Source organism: Parambassis ranga, chromosome 12 (assembly GCF_900634625.1).
Source record: "Parambassis ranga chromosome 12, fParRan2.1, whole genome shotgun sequence".
Taxonomy (NCBI): domain Eukaryota; kingdom Metazoa; phylum Chordata; class Actinopteri; family Ambassidae; genus Parambassis; species Parambassis ranga.
The window spans coordinates 15,500,475-15,520,256 of record NC_041032.1 but is presented as its reverse complement, the minus strand read 5'-3'; the positions used below and the strand labels follow the sequence as shown (position 1 = coordinate 15,520,256).

At 46.9% G+C, this 19,782-nt stretch overlaps 2 protein-coding genes and 1 long non-coding RNA gene across 9 annotated transcripts; all 3 read right to left on the bottom strand.

Moving 5' to 3' along the window:
* Nucleotides 1–314: 314 nt before the first annotated feature.
* sec31a (SEC31 homolog A, COPII coat complex component) lies at nt 315–10,713 on the bottom strand. 6 transcript variants are annotated; one of them, XM_028417769.1, is made up of 27 exons: nt 10,518–10,712; nt 9,566–9,645; nt 9,143–9,465; nt 8,961–9,056; nt 8,739–8,879; nt 8,499–8,641; nt 8,299–8,398; nt 8,060–8,221; nt 7,783–7,935; nt 7,470–7,700; nt 7,314–7,388; nt 7,195–7,236; nt 6,739–7,065; nt 6,536–6,650; nt 5,939–6,117; nt 5,726–5,852; nt 5,496–5,641; nt 5,228–5,401; nt 4,896–5,147; nt 4,368–4,472; nt 3,980–4,082; nt 3,169–3,618; nt 2,491–2,546; nt 2,162–2,407; nt 1,963–2,082; nt 1,806–1,877; nt 315–1,554 (listed from the first exon to the last, which is right to left on the bottom strand). In XM_028417769.1, the coding sequence occupies exons 2-27, from the start codon at nt 9,642–9,644 to the stop codon at nt 1,375–1,377; spliced, it is 4,197 nt and encodes a 1,398-aa protein (XP_028273570.1). In that variant the 5' UTR covers nt 9,645; nt 10,518–10,712; the 3' UTR covers nt 315–1,374. The 6 variants fall into 6 exon arrangements, with proteins under 6 accessions (XP_028273570.1, XP_028273571.1, XP_028273572.1 ...); XM_028417770.1 differs by having other exon boundaries at nt 9,566–9,647; nt 10,522–10,712; XM_028417771.1 differs by having other exon boundaries at nt 3,220–3,618; nt 10,518–10,711.
* Nucleotides 10,714–11,363: 650 nt separating this feature from the next.
* Nucleotides 11,364–12,186, bottom strand: LOC114443589 (uncharacterized). The gene is made up of 3 exons (XR_003671455.1): nt 11,982–12,186; nt 11,777–11,827; nt 11,364–11,590 (listed from the first exon to the last, which is right to left on the bottom strand). It is a non-coding gene; the product is annotated as an uncharacterized LOC114443589 (long non-coding RNA).
* A 293-nt stretch (nt 12,187–12,479) lies between these two features.
* lin54 (lin-54 DREAM MuvB core complex component) lies at nt 12,480–19,250 on the bottom strand. Of its 2 annotated transcripts, none has more exons than XM_028418534.1 (14): nt 19,103–19,250; nt 16,657–17,426; nt 15,976–16,087; nt 15,762–15,892; nt 15,508–15,663; nt 15,221–15,422; nt 15,075–15,148; nt 14,798–14,995; nt 14,619–14,710; nt 14,444–14,515; nt 14,082–14,184; nt 13,867–14,004; nt 13,587–13,789; nt 12,480–13,471 (listed from the first exon to the last, which is right to left on the bottom strand). In XM_028418534.1, the coding sequence occupies exons 2-14, from the start codon at nt 17,395–17,397 to the stop codon at nt 13,270–13,272; spliced, it is 2,424 nt and encodes an 807-aa protein (XP_028274335.1). In that variant the 5' UTR covers nt 17,398–17,426; nt 19,103–19,250; the 3' UTR covers nt 12,480–13,269. The 2 variants fall into 2 exon arrangements, with proteins under 2 accessions (XP_028274335.1, XP_028274336.1); XM_028418535.1 differs by lacking the exon at nt 19,103–19,250 and adding an exon at nt 17,770–17,937.
* Between the last annotated feature and the right edge of the window lie 532 nt (nt 19,251–19,782).

Genomic DNA, 19,782 nt, shown 5'->3' with positions numbered 1-19,782 from the left:
GCAGGCACCCCCACCCCCCCACTCATAATCACAGAGATTAAGATTAAGGCATTTAAAGACTAATTACATCGCTGTGGCAGGGACAAGGTTGCTTTATTTTGAAAGGGTCCTACAGATCCCAGGTGTCTTGTGGTGGTGAAGGGTGCATCAGGTGGATCCTTCCCAGGATGCACTGCACAGCAGCTGGAGGGCGAACTTTTACATGTAAATATCACCTGCAGGTTGCTATTAATAAACACCATTATTATGATTTTTGAAGCCTAAATATGGATCAATTAAAATATTCAAATGCATAAAAACAACAGGACTCAGTGTAAATAAATACTATTTATTGAAAATATTGCATGTAGTCAATCTAAAACAAAGACTTGTTCTTTTTATTTAACAACATAAAGTCGGGTCGAGCACTCTGCAGCCGCTCATCGTCGCTGGAACGACGATCCTTCCGGCTTTCCTCTGAGGTCCGAGTTAATTAGCAGATAATCACCTCCAATGCCGAGCGTTTGATTTAAGCATGCATGCGTTAACATCCCATAAAAGCACAGCCTCCATTGCACTCTGCTGAGTTTCCTGATTACACTGAGAAAAAAAACCAATAAAATAAAACAGCAACAACGTCCTGACAGGCGGGACAGTGTGTCCACACACACCGAGCTCATCTTGGTCCTATGTGTTTATGTAGCAACACACGAGTGGTGAAAGTAAGTAAAAGACGATGTGATATTTATTTATTTAATCCATGTTACTGCTGTTAAAATGGACTCTCTGCAGATCCACGGAAACCTTTATGAATTCATGATGATCTGTAGTGCACAAAAATTAAAGTGACAAAATGATTAAATGTTGGCATGACTGCATCAGGGCTCTGAGATGAAGACGGAAATGCCCTTTAAAATCCCATTTTTCTTTTCTTTTTCATTTTTTTTTTAGTTGCATAATCATTAAATTCTCATAAAAAAAGTCTGAATTGAAAACAAACTATTCATAAAATAACACAAAGGGGTAAAGAAAAAAAAATCAAGGTCATAAATTTACAGGAAAAAAAATAATTAAAAAGAATGAACTAAAAATCTAAAATCTAAAATCAGAAATGTCTTCATATATGTATGAAAAATCGTAAACAAGCGAGAAAATCTAAAACGTTGAGCTGTTTTCTCGTTTCTTTTTTTAACATATTTCTGCCCTTTAAGCCGTCGTGGAGTTTACTTTCACCACTGAGTGCGGCCGACAGCATGGCTTGTGTGTTTGAGAAAACATAAATGGCACAAAGAAGAAGAAGAGTCTCAGAATTCTTCATCGTTTGCATTTTTAACGGTGACGCTCGGCTGACCACGCTCAGCTGAGCGCTTCGGAGGAGCCGCTCGGACAGTGTCGTCAGACGCCGAGTTTGTTAGCCTGAGTCAGCACCACCTTCAGGACGGGCATGAACGCCGACGTCTCGCTGAAGTTGCTGCTGCTGACTATGTGGGTGTGGATGTTGAGGCCCTCCGTGTAGGATCGGGACTCTATGCTCCTGGCGATGTTGTGAAGTCCTCCTACAATGGCGGGAGACAGCTGCGAGGGAGAAGACAGTTATTTAATGCTAATGCTAGCATTGTGGTGCAGAATTCCAGCAGGGAAACAGCTCTTTGAAGGCAGCAGGAGTGAAAATACATTAAAATAATTTACAGAAATGCTAAAAAAAGAAGCTAAAATAGTGAGAAGTCTAAAGCTGCAGTTCCCAAAATGGCCACTAGAGGCTGAAAAAAAAAAGTGAGACAACCCCCACAGACCTCAGCATTACACAGTTGTAGCTGGACACTCACCGTCTGCTCTCTGAGTTTGTCGTAGAGCGCCTCCAAGCGTTTGTTGGCGTCGTCCAGTTTCCTCTTGGTTTGCTGTGAAAAGACGAAAACGTTGTTACTCAGCTAATGAGGATTTATAACAACATGATGCATCTTTAACGTTGTTGGAAAGACTCACAGGGTCCGTGGCCACGGCCAAGCACTTCTGGATCAGCCCCTCGAACGTGGTCTTCAGGACCAGGTGTTCATCAGGGATCGGCTTCTTCGTGATCTTCTCAGCAGGGATGGACTGCAGAGGCTGGACCGACACGAGGACAAGGTCAGACCTGATACTTAATATACTAATACAAGCAACCATTAAAAAAAAAAAATCACACCTGTATCACATCTCCAGTCGGGGCTCCTGGGGCGCCCTCCATACTGGTCTTGGGCAGTGCAGGGTTCATGGCTGGAGTGGAGAACGGCTGCTGCTGCTGCTGTTGGTGCATGCCTGAGTAGGGGACCTGGGCACCGTGTGGACCCTGGGCCCCGGAGGACACAGGCTGAGGCTGAGGGTCAGCACCCAGAGGTGACATGATGGGGGCGGTGATGGGGGTAGGAGGGGTGTAGTTAACTGGAACCTGCTGAATATGCAATACAGTGGGTTTAAAAAAAAGTCAGTCATCTCCCTGAACTTGAGCCGCGTGGTTCAGGAGAGCAGACTTACCTTCTTCTTCGATGCGCGGGTCAGAGCTGGAGGGTCATTCCAGCCGTTCTGAGGCCCTAAAGAGAGAAACACATTAAAGCTTTTTCTGACACGGTTGACACTCTAGATGGATTTTAGGGTGAATTGTCCCTTTATTCAGCATCGTATGATTTGAAGACTTAAATTTGTTGCAATCTAGTGTTATTAACCAATATTTACATTTTATTGCTGCTTAAATGGTAAATTAATACAACAAGCAACTTGATTCACAATAAGACACTTCACCGAGTTCTGTTTTGATTTGTTAAAGACGTAATCTTATTTTAAAGAATAATTTATTAGCCGTGCAAATTTCATCCAGCTTTCAGACGAATGATTGTTAAAAGCAGAATTACAGCCACGATTTCTGCGTCTCTCTCTCTCTCATTCCCACTCAGGATCTAACGACTGCAGCTACATGTTTTTATTCATTAATTAATCTGTCAATTTGTTTTTCTGCATGAAAAAGATTCTGTAAAAAAACAAAACCTTCTGCACTGCTCTGAGCATCGAGGAAGCCACGACTGACTCGCGTGTCACATGACAAAAAAAAAAAAAGCAGCAAGGTATTGGCTGTGCTGCCGAGGACACAGAGTGACACGCCTGGAGTGAGTTTGTGAGGAGGACAGAGACAGTGAGGACGATTGGAGACATGCAGACCTGTTCTCTTAGAGGCGGGGATCAGCTCGGGGTCGGTTTCTAGTTGTGTACCTGAGACTCCGCTGGGTGGAGGAAGAGGTGGAGGCATGTACGACACAGGAGATCCTGGCCCGCCATGCTGGAAACACCCTCCAGATGATGGAGGAGCAGAGAAGGAGGAGGAGGAGGAGGTGGGATAGAAAAGAGGCTGGGAAGGAGGAGAGGAGGGAGAGAAGGAGGAGTGGCTGATAGGAGGCTGAATAGGGTAGAGAGGTGGTGCCGGCTGAGAGGAGATGGGCTGCGTGTACTGAGAGAGGAAGCCAGGGGGGTGAGGAAGAGGAGGGGAGGAAGGCTCTGCTGCAGGAGGAGCAGCAGAGGAGGAGGAGGAGGAGCAGGAGGAGGAGTACTGAAGAGGCTGATAGATAGGTGGCCCCCCAGCTCCCTGCGGGTACTGGTGGACCTGGGCGTAGGCTGGGAGGCACACAGGAAGTTGTGTTAGTGATGCATGCACAGTTACACTTCATGCTAACATGTTTAGCTTGTAGGGATAACAACATGGTGGACATTCTCATCGTCCTTTAGAGACAGAGCAGATATTACAAACATCTCCAGGAGGAAATGTTTGGCGGTGTTTCAAAGAAAAGACGTCAAGAAGATGCTAAGGATGTTTAAAACACCTGCCGCAGGTTGCTAGGCAACAGGAGCAGCATGTTGTTGTGGTAGACAGGAAGTCTTCCACCACCACCACCACCACCACCTCCGAGCCTCCAGAACAGGACACAAAGTTCCTTTTGTACAAGTGTGGCTCTGTTCTAATGCTGGTAATACTCACGCTGGTACTGGTGGGAGTACATGTAGGCAGGAGTGGAGGAGGCCGGAGGGGGCGCTGCGGTGCCGGAGGCGGGCATCCCGTACATCGGGTTGGAGGGCTCCACCTGCAGGAAAACAGAAGATGTAAATATATAGTCTCTGCAAAGAGACGCAAACAGAGGGCAGAAAAGTCCAAATGAAAGTCATGCTCGGTTGCAAAGAGCCGCATGCACGGATGAGTGACGACAGTGAACGCATCACAGCCTCGGAGAGCTGAACCAACAGTGACATGAGGGGAGGAGTTACCACAGACATGGCACAGAGAGCTTTGGGATATCAGGCATTGATCCAAATCAATAAAAAAAAAAGCTGAATTTGCAGTGAGGTGTGTGTGGAGGTCAGGCGGATACCTGCTGGTCTGAGGCGCTGCCTACTTGAAGAGGAGGAGGAGGGACATTGGGGAGGGCTGTGGGAGTTTGGTTACTCCAGGAGGTGACAGTGGAGGCAGCCCTCACCTGAAGCACACAGAACAGAGACACACGGCACATGATGGCCGCAGCATGGGAGGGCGGAGAAGAAGGAGGAGGAGGAGGGGGTCACACACCAAAAACGCCACAATGCACGAGCATTGGACCAATCAAAGGACGTTTAAAAGAGCCAAGGTTCAAATTACAAGAACACAAAGAAGAGAGAAGAGTTCAGAGACAGTCGTGATGTTTGGACTTGTCATTTCAACCCTGGCTGGAAAAGAAATCAATGAAATGATTACAACACAACGGCGATGAGCGCTACACCCAGTGGTTTGTTATTGTGGAAGAACAGGAAAAGAGACCAGTCTGCCCTCAGGGTCAACATCTGTGCAAATCCTGAACCCCTGTACAAAACACATGTCAATACATTCATAGGAAACGGCTCCAGGATCACGTGTGCAAACTCACTGGCTGGTAATACTGAGGCGGTGCCGGGACGGAGGCCGGCGTAGACATGGCCACGGGAGCAGCAGCAGGCTGAGGCACCATGGCGGGCTGGACCGGGGTGTACGGGTGTCGGGGCAGACCTGCGCCGGGCTGAGGTTGGCGGGCGGCGGGCGGCTGTGACGGAGCTCTCTGCGTTTGCGCTGGAGCCGCAGGAGCTGGCGCCCCCTGACCCAGAGCACGGCTGAGGCGGTCCCGAAGCTGCTGCACGGTGACCTGGACGGATTGATGAGACCCGTCACATAACAGTGAAATCAGCCTACAACCTGCGATAGGGTGCAGCTGTGGATCCGCACCTGGTTGGTGTTGTCGGGCAGGTAGGCGATGGCGGTGGAGAGGCTGCCCTGGGAGGCCAGCAGGTTGGCGTACTGGCTCATCTTGTCAGCCAGCAGGATGCCGATGGCAGCGGGACCGGAGCGCTGCGTCTGCTCGACGGCACGCCGCAACACCATCACCTTCTCCACCAGGTCCTGAGGGACACAAACACGGCACATCACAAGATTCAAGGTTCAAGCAAAACAAGAAAGAAGAGGCTCACATTCACCACGTGGTCTTCATACACACCTGCAGAGACAGGGGACAATGTCCGTCCGGCACTCGGGTCCAGCAGGACACCAGCTTCTCCACGTTTCCAGCACAGATGTAACATAGACACGCCTGAATCTGCAGCCGGGCGTCCTCTGCTGCCTCCAGTCTGCCCCCGAGAAGGTCTGACAAAACAAACAGTTCAACGTGAGGGTTAACACAAGAAAACACAGCAGGAGAGCTCCGATCCTTCACAGCCATCGACTCACTGCAGAGAGAGGAGAACTCCTCCGGCTGTGCGTACGTCATGACGGCAGCCAGAGCCTCCCTCCAGTTCTGCAGGTCACACGTCTTCAGGATGTCATGCCAGTCTTTCATCACCACTGCGCTGATCAGCTGCGAAAAGTGCGAAAAGTTACATCATCAATGAAAAACCAAAATAAACCGAACACAAACGGAGACACGCTGCTCTGGGGTTTTACCTTGGTGATCTTGCTGTGTGTTCTCATGAAATACTTCTTCTGTGTTTTCTCTAAGAGATCAGCGCCCCCGGCGATGGCCAGGATGATGCTGTCCGCCATTCGGTTGTCATGGAGACAGAGCTCCACAGCTCCCTCGAAGTCTCCGGTCAGCAGAGCCTGCGTGATCAGGCCGTCCACATCTGACAGGAAACCAAAGCATGGACACATTTTAAGGAATGAGGTCAGAAGCACTGCTACAGTGTGGTCTGCCCTGAAAAGGCCCGGTAGTTCCTGTGGTCAAAACAGACCTATAAGGACTTTTCTCTCTGTCAACGCTGCATGAAAACAGCCTGGTAGTTCCTGCGGTCATGATACATCTGTCAGTACTGTTTCCTCCTCTGAAAACAGCCCTTAAAGAGCTGGTCCAAGTCACCCTAAAACAACCCAGTAGTTCCTGCAGCCAAACATCTCCTGAGTCAAGATCTACAACTGCTCTTAAAGAGCCCAAACGTTCCTGCAGTCAAAGTGGACCTTAAGGTACTTTGTACCTCTCCAAATACAGCCCATACCGGACACTATCCTCTGAGTTCCTGCAGTGAAAAAATGTCCTTTCATTACCTTGACTGACGCTGAGGCTAACCCCTCCCGCAGGGGTAGGAACAGGAGCCGGGATCTCAACTGGAGCTGGAGTCTCAACAGGACTCTGCTCCTCTTCCACCAGAGCAGCTGCCTCCTGAAACACCAGAGAAACATCCCATAATGCTTTGTGTTTCCTCTCTTTCCTCTGTGTGTCAGGAGGATACTGTGGTTTCTAGTTATACCTCCTCTAAAGGAACCTCCTCCTCCTCCTCCTCCTCCTCCTCCTCTTCCTCCTCTTCCTCCTCCTCCTCCTTCTCGTCTTCTTCCTCCTTTGCTTCCTCCTGGTCCAAATTTAGATCAGCTTCGATGAGAGGAGCGTCGTCTGGATCTGCTGCAGCCTCTTCTGGGTCTACGTTTTCCGGGTCAGGAGTGGAATTCAGCTCCAGTGTGGCTGCAGGCTGAAGGTTGGCGGCAGCGATCATGTCAAACGCTGCCTCTGGAGTGTCGACCGGCGGCACGAGGTTCAGGTCCGGTGGAGGCTGCAGGGCAGCCGGAGGAGGGACGTCCACCTGTGGGGAAAGACGTGGGTTCAGATCTTTTATCGCCCAGAAGAATGTTCGCGGCTCACTGAGCGGCAACACTCAGAGAGGAACAGGGTGAACGTCTAACCAACAGCTGTGGAGTTAGGATGAACTTGCCTTTGGCGGTTCGGCAGGTTTTTCCTCCAGTGCTGCTGAAATCTGCCAACAAAAGACATTTATCAGAGGACGTGCTGATACAGAAAACATGTGCAGCATCATGTCAGTCAAACGGTCACCTTCAAAGCCAGCTCTTCCTTGCTGTACCCCAGCAGTTCCAGGTATTTGCTGCGGATGTCGCTTTCAAAATTAGCCTGAAAACAGCAAAGCACACTTCAGCTAAAAGCTGCAGGTTTCCAGGTTTTTCTAACAAATCTTCCCGCTGAGATTCTCACCTTCAGGAAAGACCAAACCGTCTTTTCAAACTCATTTTCAGCAGCTTGGATCTTTTCCTGGCAGAAGTCCACAAAGCTGCCTGAGCTCAGCGTGGCCTGCAGCTGATCAGAGCGCTTCAAAAAATCTGTTTCTGTAACAACCTGGCTGATGTGGACCACGTGTGAAGTGGGCTGCTGGGGCTGCTGAGGGTTCGGCTGTGAATTCTCCAAAGACACCAGCTTCCCACCAAACTGAGAGGAAACAGAAGATTGGGTGGATTTCAGGAGCTGAAAAAAACACATTACAGCCCTGTGAGTTTAATGGAAGACTCACAGCAAATGTGGCTCCCACGGGTCTGCGGATCCACTTTGGTGGCTTCTTCAGGGGGTTGACTGTAGCTGGAGCTGCTGGAGTCTGAGGCAGCTGCAGCGGAGGCAACGTTTGTCCCGTCCCGAAAGGATCCATGTTCCCAAAGGAGTTGCTAATCTGTTAGACACAAAGAAAAGACAATGCGGTCACCGACCTGTAGAACTGACAAAACAACTGCAAAAGACGGGTGCAGTTCCTCAAATGACCACTTGAGGGTGTCTCCAAAATGATCTAATCTCACCTGGTCAGCGTGTCTCTGGCTCTGTGCCTGGTTGCTGCCTCCCATGATGGAGTAGATGTCGACGTGACCGTCGAAGCCAGCAGCCGACAGCACCGCCGGGTTCCTGGGGCACCACTGAATGTCGAAGCACCACTGGCTGCTTGTGGGCAGCTCGTACAGCACCTGGAGGACCGAGCAAATGATTTAACAGAACAGAACAGGGTGAAGTACGAGTTACACAGAGGAGAGAAACTTCGTACCTCGGCAGTGTTCGGGTTCCAGCACAGAATCCTGCTGTCCTTCCCGCAGCTCAGAAGCAGCTCAGGATCAGCCAAACTCCAGGCGATGGCCAGGACACCCCTGTATGTACAGAGCCATGTAATTACATCTTAATAAGCCACATGGTGTCAACGTGAACAGTGTTAATAGTTGGTCATTGAAAGAAAGGTGGAGTGTTTACCGTGTGTGATGCTCTAAAATCTTCAGAGGAGAGGTAGCAAAGCGTAAATCCCACATCTGGATGACCGGCATCCGGTCGTCCTCCGAGGCCACGACCATCTGAGTGGCCACTTCCGGGTTCCATGCCAGCCCAGAGCAATGCATCTAAACACAAGAAGACGCAGACGTGAAGTCAGACCTGAAGGATTGTGGGAAAAAAAAAAAGGTTTTCTTTCATGTAAAAGCTTCTTTCACGACGCACCCTGTTGCTGTGGTCGCTGACTTTGATGATGAGGTCGTTCTTGCGGAGGTCCCACACTGAAGCCCGGCCGCTCGGGCTGGCCGAGGCCAGGATGTGCTGGACCTGTCTGTTCCACGCCACGCAGCTGATGTCCTCCAGAGGCTTTAAGACACAAACATCGACTTTAACAGTGACCTTACGTTCATTGTTGCCGTGCATTTAAAGGCGTAAATAAATAAAGACCTGTGTTTTGGGTCCGGGTGTCATTGGAGAACTGAAGTTGTTCATATCCCAGATGTAGATCTCAGACTCGTTCCCGCCTGATGCCACCAGGTTTGTCTGCAGGAAGAAAACACAGAATGTGTCGCCGTGTTCGGTTTGTTTTAAACCGGGGTCACGTGACCCTTAAATGGATCTAACTTTACCTGGAATGGGTTGACGTCGAGCGCCCTCACCGGACCTGTGTGCTTGTCACTCTCGACGATGACCACGTCGCTCTCTCCAGCGATGATCTTGGCGGGGTCGTACAGGATGACGTTGCCGTTCTCACCTCCTGCGATGAGGACGCCCGACGGGTGACCCTGGGCGTCCATGCCGTAAGGACCCCACACCAGTTTGTGGTATCTGTGAGGGGAGGAGAAGCTGCCGCATGATTTCATGTCCAGCGACGGCTCTGCCAGGTCCAGCTCGAAAAACTCCAGGGAGGCGCTGGTGCTGAAGGAGGCATCCAGCTGCTGGGCTGATGTTCCTGCAGACACAGAGCACCGGGATCATAAAGTACAAGACAAAAACATGACCAGGAAGTGCAAAATATTTGGGCATTCTACTGCTGACGTGCATGTTCGTACCTGCTGCCAGATAGATGGGGTGGTGCTGTGCAGGGCTCCAGCTCTGGATGGCTGTGCGGTTGATCTCTTTAAGTTTCATCCTGCAGAAAGAATGAGCTTCATGCAGTGAGTGTAGCTCTACCACAGCACTCCTAGGAAGGTTATGATGTCTGTTTTTTGTGATTTAAATTTGGTGTTAATCAAGGTCGGTGTGAGGTGAGGGTTCTGTAGAGTGTAGCAGCTTAAAAGACATTTATAGCAGCATGACCACATTGATTATTATTGAATTATTGCTACTTTATGCATGTATATTTGTATTTTTAGGATGATAAAGCACTTTTTTATGGTGCTGCTGTACTGACAGGTTATCTGTCCTCCTTCTCATGTCATCATTGATAAAGTAAATAACAGAAATCCCTGTCAGTGCAATCACTACACACCTTTTCCTGTAACAATGTGCCCTTTAAACGCAGGTGTAGCATCATGCTAGCTGCAAGTAGCATGTTTATACACATGTAATTACGGGTTTTCATTGGCACATTATTACCAGTGCGCTGTACTGTAGTGATGACACCGGGTGCTGTGCAGCCTTAACAGCAGGCCTGCAGATTAGGACACAGTTTAGGAGCTAAAGTGTTTAAATTAAAGGCAACATCCATCCAAATGCACCGTTTAGCTTGTGAGGACAACTGTCTGTGCTGCGTTTACAGTATTAGCTAACAAGTAGAAGCTAACAGGAAGCTAACAGCTGGTGTATCAATTAAAAGCCACGCAGCTATGACAATAATGAGCAGAAAAATAAACACGCACAACATTAGTGTCAGTTTGCGTGCACGTTTATAAAGACATGGCACTGCGCGTCCCCGTACGACGAGCAGCCTGCTAGCTGTCCGTGCAGCAGGGACACAGTTAATAAGACACTCTCAGAGACCCCCTTCCCCGCAGATCTTATTACTTCACCAAAGCCGCTTACCTTGTTTTTATTTTGGCTTCTTCTCACATGAACGAACACATAAAACAGAAGACAAACACAAACAACCTCCGCCCGAACAGGTTCCTCTTTTTCGGTTCTGCTCTGCGAGGATTAACGGCAGTAAAAAAAAAACAGAGGAAGAGGCTACCGGGTCCCGGCTGCGGACTCAAGACAGATTTCCACGTCCCCACTGGTCTCCATCAACGTGGCAGTAAGCAACAGTCTCCTCCTGCCACGAAGAAGAACGACGACTTCCGGGGTACGTTTTACCCCATTGCTAGCATGCTAACTGTGCTAACATTACATTTCAAAATAAATACACTAAATTAAAAAAAAAAGTGCTCTCTGAATTATATAGCGTCGAAATCAGTGCCGTAAGTAAGTAAATAAAGTTAAATAAAATAAAGTTATTTAAAATATTAGTATCGAAATTACTTAAAATGTACTTAATAGTAAAAATAAAAACAACCTATAATAAGCAGTAACGTTATTAAGCACTTAATTTTAATGGGAAATTATTGCACAAAAACAGTCTGTTAAAATGTTGCATCAGTGTGTATGAGTATTTTATTTTATTGTTCTGCATTGTATTTTATATTTGTTGCATAAAATGTAGTCTGAGGCCCAGAGGCTTCCAAACTCAGGAGAGGGGCCCCTCCAAAAAAAACAAAAAATAAAATAAAAGGGAAATCATGGACAGTGTAGGGACAGCTTTGATGCATCTGTTGGACTTTATTGAAGTATCTGCTGTATTGAAAACATTGGATTACTGTTAACTTGTATTTTTGAAGATGCTGATGGTTTTTAAGAAGAAGAAAAAACACTGAGTCCAACAATGCACTAATGTGAAAGGTATAATGTAACTAACAATAGACTACAACTGTAAACACAGTTTATTCAACACTGTTCCAACATATAAAACACACACTGTGTCAGGTGGTGAATATACCAGGTATACAAACTGTGTTTATTGAAGAACTTATTTACAGTACAAAGCCAAAACAGTCAGATGATGAATATGCAAATGTTGTGGAGTCTTCTGATCTCTGTTGTCCTCTCTCTGCAGGTGAACTCTGAAAGAACAATGGCACCGATGTGAGTCATGCTGCATCCTGAGAGGAACATTTCCAACTGAATGGCATCACCCTCAGTTAGAAGCTCAGGTATAATCTCCCCCAGTGGGTCAGATGGGTAGTGATTGATATAATCATTGGGATGGAAATTCACTTTAACGCCACAAAACACTAATACATACGTACAGGCAGACAGGTCCACGTGCTTCAGTCACTGGAGGTCCTTCTTCAGATAATCTGCCAAACAAGACTTTGATTTAAAACACACATTTTACTAAAATTAAGAAATAAGATGATTGGATGTGCGCCGAATTCACTACTAGTTGATTGAATATCAAATGACACATTATTTGTTAATCAATGTAAAGATAAATACTCGGGAGTTACTTACCTAATTTATGAATAACACCATCCACGTGTAGTTTAAGTGCTAAGCTAACAAAACCTTTTTAAAATCACGCTAAAAAAAGAGAAGTGAGCTAGCTAGCTACAAATCGTGGTGGATCCTGTAAATAAGCACAAAACGCGACACTTTTAGGTTAATATAAACCCGTTTCTATCCCTGACACTCTCACACACACCACCGTTGTCCACCACGTTGGTGCTAATGTACAAACTTCCGCCTCCACCGAACTTCTTCTCTTCAGTGGCCGCTCTCTGGTGCGGTGGCGCCACCTGCTGCCTGGGATGTACTACTGCTGTAAATGTAGAGCATAATATTCTAACCAATTTAAATGAAGCTGGATGAATTTGCATCCTTACTGCGTGTACCAATGGAAAATGTGTTCCCAGATATTCAATTAGCATGTAAAAAATATAATATGACCTAAATATAACCCTAACTGCAGGCACATCCTTAGCTAAGCTCTCACTTCACACTCACACAGGCTTCAATAATTAATGTCGTTTTTAATGTACAGTTAGCATGTGACTAATAAAACATAAAACAGCACCAGGAAGAGTGTGTACCTCCATCAGTGTAGCCATGTTCTTGCTATGATGAGCTGCGCTCTGTGTGTGTGTGTGTGTAATGCATTATGTGTGTGCATTCATTTTACACTTGCACTTAGGATAAAACCATAGATTGCCTCTACTTATTTTTCTTGGAAAGAATTTAGCCTAGCCTCGGTTAATCATTAACAGTTTGCAGCACTATAAGCCACACAATATTAGCGCTCACAACGATTACAAATGACATGTCAAAATAAATATCAAAAGATACATGTTCTGTGTGTGTCTACTGAAAGCACAAATATACTGATTACATAAAAATTACAGGCATTTTTTTTAAAACCCTCAAAATGAGAAAAGAAGAACAGAACAACAGTAAAATGGAAGAATGAAAGTTTTAAAACAATGTCTGAGAGGGAAAGTGAAACTCCTGTTCAGTCACTTCTGTGCATCACAACCAGGCGGACGAGTGTGTTAACGACACCGAAGGCAGCTCCGGCAGAGACTCTGTCCATGTGTCCTTCAGTGCGACTGTTTATTATTCCAGCTGGCAGGAGAATCCGCCTGCCTCCGGGCCATTGTATGGCCTTCTGATGAAGGAGACCACCCGTTTCCCTGCAGGAGAGGCGAAACCCGGGTAGAGAGGGGGAGAGGAGACAGACCGTTAAAAGACCACTGTGTCTGTGAGGCTGTGGTAAAGAGGGCGGAGAGCTTCGGGAGAGCTCGGCCTAGCAGTTGATGGAAGTACAGCCAGCTTTGGCTTTCCCCGCCGAGCTGATTATCCTCATGAGGCAGTGTCCGAACTCCTCCAGGATCAACCTCTCTGCCTCGGCCTGAGGCTGATGAGTCTGTTCTGTCTTTTTGGCTCGTTCCAGCAAACACTCGCACGTCGCTTCCAGCACCTCCTTTGTTACGAACGTGTACGGCAGCCTGTGGGGGGAAAAAAGCAGAACGTGTGAGGTCTTATTAGGAGAATACACCGTCCTTAACGCCATCAGACAAATGCAGCTGACTTGTCATAAGTTATCAGTCTATACAGCAGTACCTCCCGCCTCCGCTTGAGATGACCGGCGTTGTCCGCATGAGCAGGTCTGAGATCTGTGAGGACAGCTTGGTCTTGGCTGCAGTCTGCTGCTGCACTCTCACTTCGGCTGCATCAGCCAGGTGCATCAGCGTCTTCCTCTCCGGGCTCTCCTCAAAGTTTTTGCAGCCAACGCACTTACAAATGTTCGAGCACATGATCTTCGCCTAGCAAAGACAGAAAGAGTTCATTTGTGGTGGGAAAGTCAACACCACACAAAGAAAAAATCCAGACCCGGACCCACCTCATAGCACTCGCAGTAGTTCTTCAAGCAGCCCGACCGTTTGCAGTTGCAGCCTTTGCTGTGCCGACGCTCGGACTCTCCCTCTTTGCCTTTACCGATTTTAGGTTTGAAGGCCTCTGGATTTCGGTCCAGACACGTCTGTGAAAACACATCCTCACCTTGACTCGTCTGTGACATGGAAGCAGCTCAGTGCGATAACTCCGAACTGAACTCACCTTTATAGCTTTGAGGCGCTCCGTTTCATGTTCCAGGTTGTTGAAGCAGTTGTTGCAGTTACAGTTGTTGCAGAACTCTCCATTTGCAAAGCAGTCGCAGTATCTGAGGAGGACACGGGTCTGTTCAGTAAATCGGCCTCAATGAAACACATGAACGAGCAGCTTTATGTCAAAAGCAGAACTGGACTGATGTCTTCTTCAAGAACTCGTCGGTCCTGTTTGTATCATATTTCCTACATGATGCATTCAAGGACCATCAGACAGTTCATAGTCTGGTGAATCTCCCCTTCAAACTCAATCGCAGGTTTTGAGGGGGTTTAAAATCCATGGTTATTCAAATTAGTATAAAACATTATACTCACAGTTTGAGGCACTGTGACTTGGTGCAGTTACACGGCTTCCGTGGTCTTGAGGTCGTTTCTGCTGCTGACAAACTGTGAACCGATCGCCCATATAGATTAGATGTCTGATCACATAAAACACGGCCATATTCATATTATTCCGTGTGGTAAACAGTTATAAAAAGAACTCACTCACCCGTTTAGAGGCAACCTGGCCTGAGTCTGGATTCCAGCGGCTGCAGGGAAGCTAGTGCTGCTGGCGAGAGTCACGAACGGCGACTGCTGAAGCTACAAGAAAACACAAACGTCTCAACATACTCGTAACAATAATGAATAGAATAAGAAACTTGTCTTCAAACCCCCACCCCCCCTGACCTGTGTGACATATTGTGCAGGCACCACTGCGTAGCCCACATTCCCGCCTCCAGGAGCTGGTGCCAGAACGGTGCCTGGAGGGAGGTTAGTGAAGTTGGGCTGGATCTGTGGCAGTGGCGTCGCAGGCATAATGAGGCGTTGCTGGGTCTGAGGGGTGGTTACTACTTGTGCTGCTGACGTCAGGGGCTTCGGTGCCACCTACAGGAAATACATGAATTCAGCTCAGTGGATGTTTCTCGGGGGGGAAAAAAACCTGAAGAGAGAACTCTGTGGTTACCTGCTTCACAGGCTGAGCTGGGACGATTGGGACCGACATCCTCACGGCTCCTGCGCTGACCACCATAGGCTTGGCTGCAGGATATCAAGCATCATAAGTGTCTGCAGAGTATTTCACAGCAGTGAGAGCATTAGCAGAAGTCCCACCTGTCTGTATGGAGCTGGTGCTGGGCCCACTGGGCTGTCCCGGGCTGCTCGCTGTGGTCGCTGTCACCAGGCGAACGTAGTGGAACCTGCTTCCTGGCACCTGAATCTGCTGTACATTCGGCTGCGTGGCCAGCGGGATGATGGTCTTGAACTGGGAACCGCCAACTCCGCCCACCGCCACGGACTGCACAGGTTTAATATTCTGAAGACATGCGGAGAGATGAAGCGTTTAGACACTGAGAAACGTGCCGGTGTTACGTCTGAGAGGCGCCGTGCTGTGATCTCACCTGTGCTGCAGCTTGGCTGGTGGCCACCTTGACAGGAGAACCAGACGTGGACTGCTGGACTGTGAGGATCTGCTGGCCAAGTGCTACATTAACAGGCAACGTCATGGACTTTTGAGAGGCATTAGAGGTCGGGGACGCCACAGATACAACAGTCACCTGGCACAAACGAACGGTATGAGCACAGAGATGAACGTGAGCTTTAGTGGTTCATTTTTAAAGCTTGAATCTTTATTTATCCTGAAGGTAGAGCTTACCTTGCTGGGAGTCTTGAGGGGTGAGATAGCAATCTTTTTACCAGGGATGCTCTGTACACAGGTGTTGTGGGTCTCAGAGAGAGTAATGGTCCTTGGAGTCATCCCTGGTGAATTCTGGGTCAGGACACGTCCTATGGAGAGGATTGAGTAAACGTGGATTAGTTACGGCAGAACAATGATCTCACACATGTAATAACCATTCACAAAAGCTCACCTGTGATAACAGGAGGTACTGATGTCTGAGGACTCAGGCCTTTGCTGTTGACGGTTTTTGTGATGATGAACTTGATGGGTGCAGCTGAGGATGCTGGTGTTTTCTTGGCAATCTGAGGAAATATTTAGTAAAAGAAGTTCACACAGTTGGAATGCTTTGAACGTGTTTTCTCCCTTCTGATGTCTGAGCTCTGGAAACATTGCACTGAATTTACCAGGCTGACATAATAACCACATTATACATGTTTATTTCTTGTGACTGATCTGCAGACATGTACACTGATATTGATATATCTGCAGTAAACTAAGGGTTTATAAGCATATTATTGATTAATTCCTCATCTGAGTATAAAGACACTGAAGTACTGAGGACTGTGGTCCTTTAATTAGTTAAATACAGTGACATGCTACTGTCCTGTAATCAGCCTTAAAAGACAGAGATTGTTTCAGAAGGTGCTAACTAAGAACATTTGTTCTGTCCTGCTCACAGAGTCGAGCCATATGTTTAACGACCACCACGTGTTAAACACTAACATCGGCGCTGATGTTTACAACAAGGGGTTAAACACAAATCTAACCAGCATCGTTTTTACTACAGCTAATAAACAGTTTGTGAGCTGTTTGTGTTGTGTGTGTGCTCCAGGCACCATCTGTGTGAATTTATCTCAGCAACAAATGTTACCTGAACGGTCTTTAGCTGCTGGGCCTGTAACGTGGTCAGCTGGTTGCCTGGACTCCCCGTCACAGGCTTCAGCTCTGGCCTCCCACCGATCGTCACCACTTTAAACTGTGGCGCTGAAGTCTTTGTATCTCCTGAAGCTGGCGAAACGCCAGGCTTGCTGCCGGTGTGGGGTAACTGGAGCACTATAGGTTGACCCGACTTTCCTATTGCTGTGACCAAAAGTTTTTGTCCTTCCTGCTTGATGACCTGGGGAGGAGTGCCCGCAGACTTGGCTGCTTCCGTGGCCTGAGACGAGGCCACCTTGTTGAGAATGATCTGGTGGTTTGCGGCTGAGATTGTGAACGGAGTCGTGAGCTTCTGTAAGCCGCTTGTAGAGACAGTAGTCCCGGTCACACTGTCTGTAGTTTTGGTTGTGGATGTGGAAGTAGCCATGGCTGGTTTGAGGGTAAGAACAGGCGAAGGCGTACTGGAAATAGAGATCTGACCGCCGGAGCTGATGCTAAGCGTAGAGTCTGTGGCTGTGGAAGGGGTCAGAGCCTGAGTGGATGCAGCATCCGAGCACAGGCTCAAGTTCTCAGGGACCAGGGGTGTATCCGTTTCCATAGGGACAGAAGTGTCGACGACAGACTGTGACTGGACCTCGTTGCCGTCCGACTGGGAGTGAGGGACGTCCTCTATGGCCTCAGTGTCCATGATCTCATCAGGAAGGAGGATGTTGAGCTCTGGTGACACCACATCCATGCTTGCAAACTCTCAGCTCTCTTTTAATCCTATAAGCACAACATACACAAATCAACCTAACATTTTCACCTGCAGGATCAATAAAGTAGAATAGCTACAAAAAATTGTGCCAAAAAAGTATTCCTGGCAAAATTCTGAGAGCCTGAGATCACACTAAATTGCAGCAAATAGTGATTATTGTACACATCTGATAGCAATAAAACAACTAGAAATGATTACATTATCAATTAGGATGGATCTGTGTGCATGGTTAATGGATTTAAACAGCCGTGTAATAACACAGTCTGTTTGCAAGAGAGCTCTGCAGGAAATGTAAACAAACAGTAAGAGCTAGCAAGTTAGCCGCATGTTCACAACAAAAGACAACTTCACCCAGATATGATCAGTTCACAGTAAATCAGGGGAGATTTAATCAATACGATCACGTTTCCTCATCCTGACAGCTGATGCCGGGTTAGCTAGGCCGCGCCGATCATCTCAGGCATATCTTTGTCCTGCTGCACTCAACAGTCAACATTAATCCACCGAAACGCACATATGAACCCTACCCACCCCATACCACACACACACACTGACACACACACAGCGAGCTGATCTGACTGGTTTCAGAGACCGAAATAAACTGCACCCGTTGGTATAAAAACATCCACAAAAGTGGAGCAAAGAGTGAGAAAAGCGACAAGCTGTTTGCTTGGCTGCGTTACTATTTCAGGCCGGGGTTGGATTTCGAAAGATCCGCCATTTTTACCTCGTCATCAGCTCGGTTAGCTGCCCGGCTAACGCTGAGCTATGCTGAATGAGGGGAATGCCTTTGATATAAATATTCACATTAAGTGGAGTCACTCTCCCGCAACGATTTAATGCAAAACAAAGCAGCCGTACATGGAGCTGGGGAGGAGACCTGTTGTAAAACTGTGCGCTACGAGCAACAAACTCTTTTAGCAGACTCTTGACAACGTAAACAATGCTAGCTTTCAGTAATTCCTCCTGTCACTTGAGATTATAACAATTTAGCCCTGCAGTGCAGTTATAGCAATTGCAGATATACATTTCCATAGCAGTGTGTGCAGCCTGTGCTTTGGAGCTATAGTTAGCACGGCCTAACCAGTTATTAATGACACATATTTCAGTTATATTTCTGACCTATAGATCCGCGTATGAACTAGAAATAGAATGACGTTAGGAGGTTAAAGGCTAATGTCAGCAGCTAACAACAGAGGCAGACTGGTGTAGTTATTGTCATGGAACAATTAGAAGTCAAATAACTCAGTGTCTAGCTAACTTACCTCTTTAATTTTCAGTTTAGTTAACTTAGCTGTCCGGTATTTGAACTATATGTTGTTAAACTGTCTGTTTTGTTCGCGATTAACTTTTCATCTGTATACAGTATTTACTCAGCTCCTGGGAATATCCTGCTCCTCACTGGGGTCTACCCTTAACCATCGCTATCATCATCATCATCATCATGATCATGACCACCACCAGCATCATCATCATCATCATCATCATCATCAGGAGCAGCAGCCTCATCAAGCCAGCCCAGCGGGCAGGACAACTGTACTAGCAAACTTGCTGAGCTTGCTAACCCCGAGCTAGCTAGCACAACATTATATCTCAACATTGAATACGTTCTTAAATGAGGCGGCTCCCTGCTGGATACAGTGTGGTGGAACCCGAGGAGGGACCAGCGCGCAGTCGTACTTACCCGAGATTTTTTACGCTGGCCTGCGTTTCCAGATAAAACGAGGAAAGGAAAAAGCAATTGTTCAAAATACCGCGCCGAGCGCCATTCCTCCCTGACATTTCACAAGCAGGCCACGCCCTCCGCGCCCTACGTCACAGTTACGTAACACTTAAAGGTACAGCGCCCTACTGTCAATAATATCAGATTTTTAGAATGAAACAGTATTTTATTTATATATATTTACTTTACCAAATTTTTAATTACTATTACTGCTTTAATAATAAGGTCAGAGCTGTTTGTAAGTAATTTCCATGGATTGATTTTAATTAATTTTAATTAATTTATAATGATCATCCACACCTTTTTACAACAGAAAACAGATATACAGACATTTATACTACATTTTAAAACTTGTTGACATTACTCATTATTTCTCTAAATTACTTCACAAATATGACTTTTTGTATCGTGGTAAAATAAAAGTTTTTTTGTCCACAGCTACATGCATCTGTTTTAAAACAGCATTTATACTTTTACAGAAACATCCTTTGAGGTTAGACATTTAAACAAGACTGTGCTGCATGGTCCACACATTTTATCATAACTTTTACTACATTTCAGATTATACCTTATTTATTAGATTAACATAAAGTTTTTTTTCTTTTCTTTTATTTTCTTCCATCGCTGATCACGACGAATAA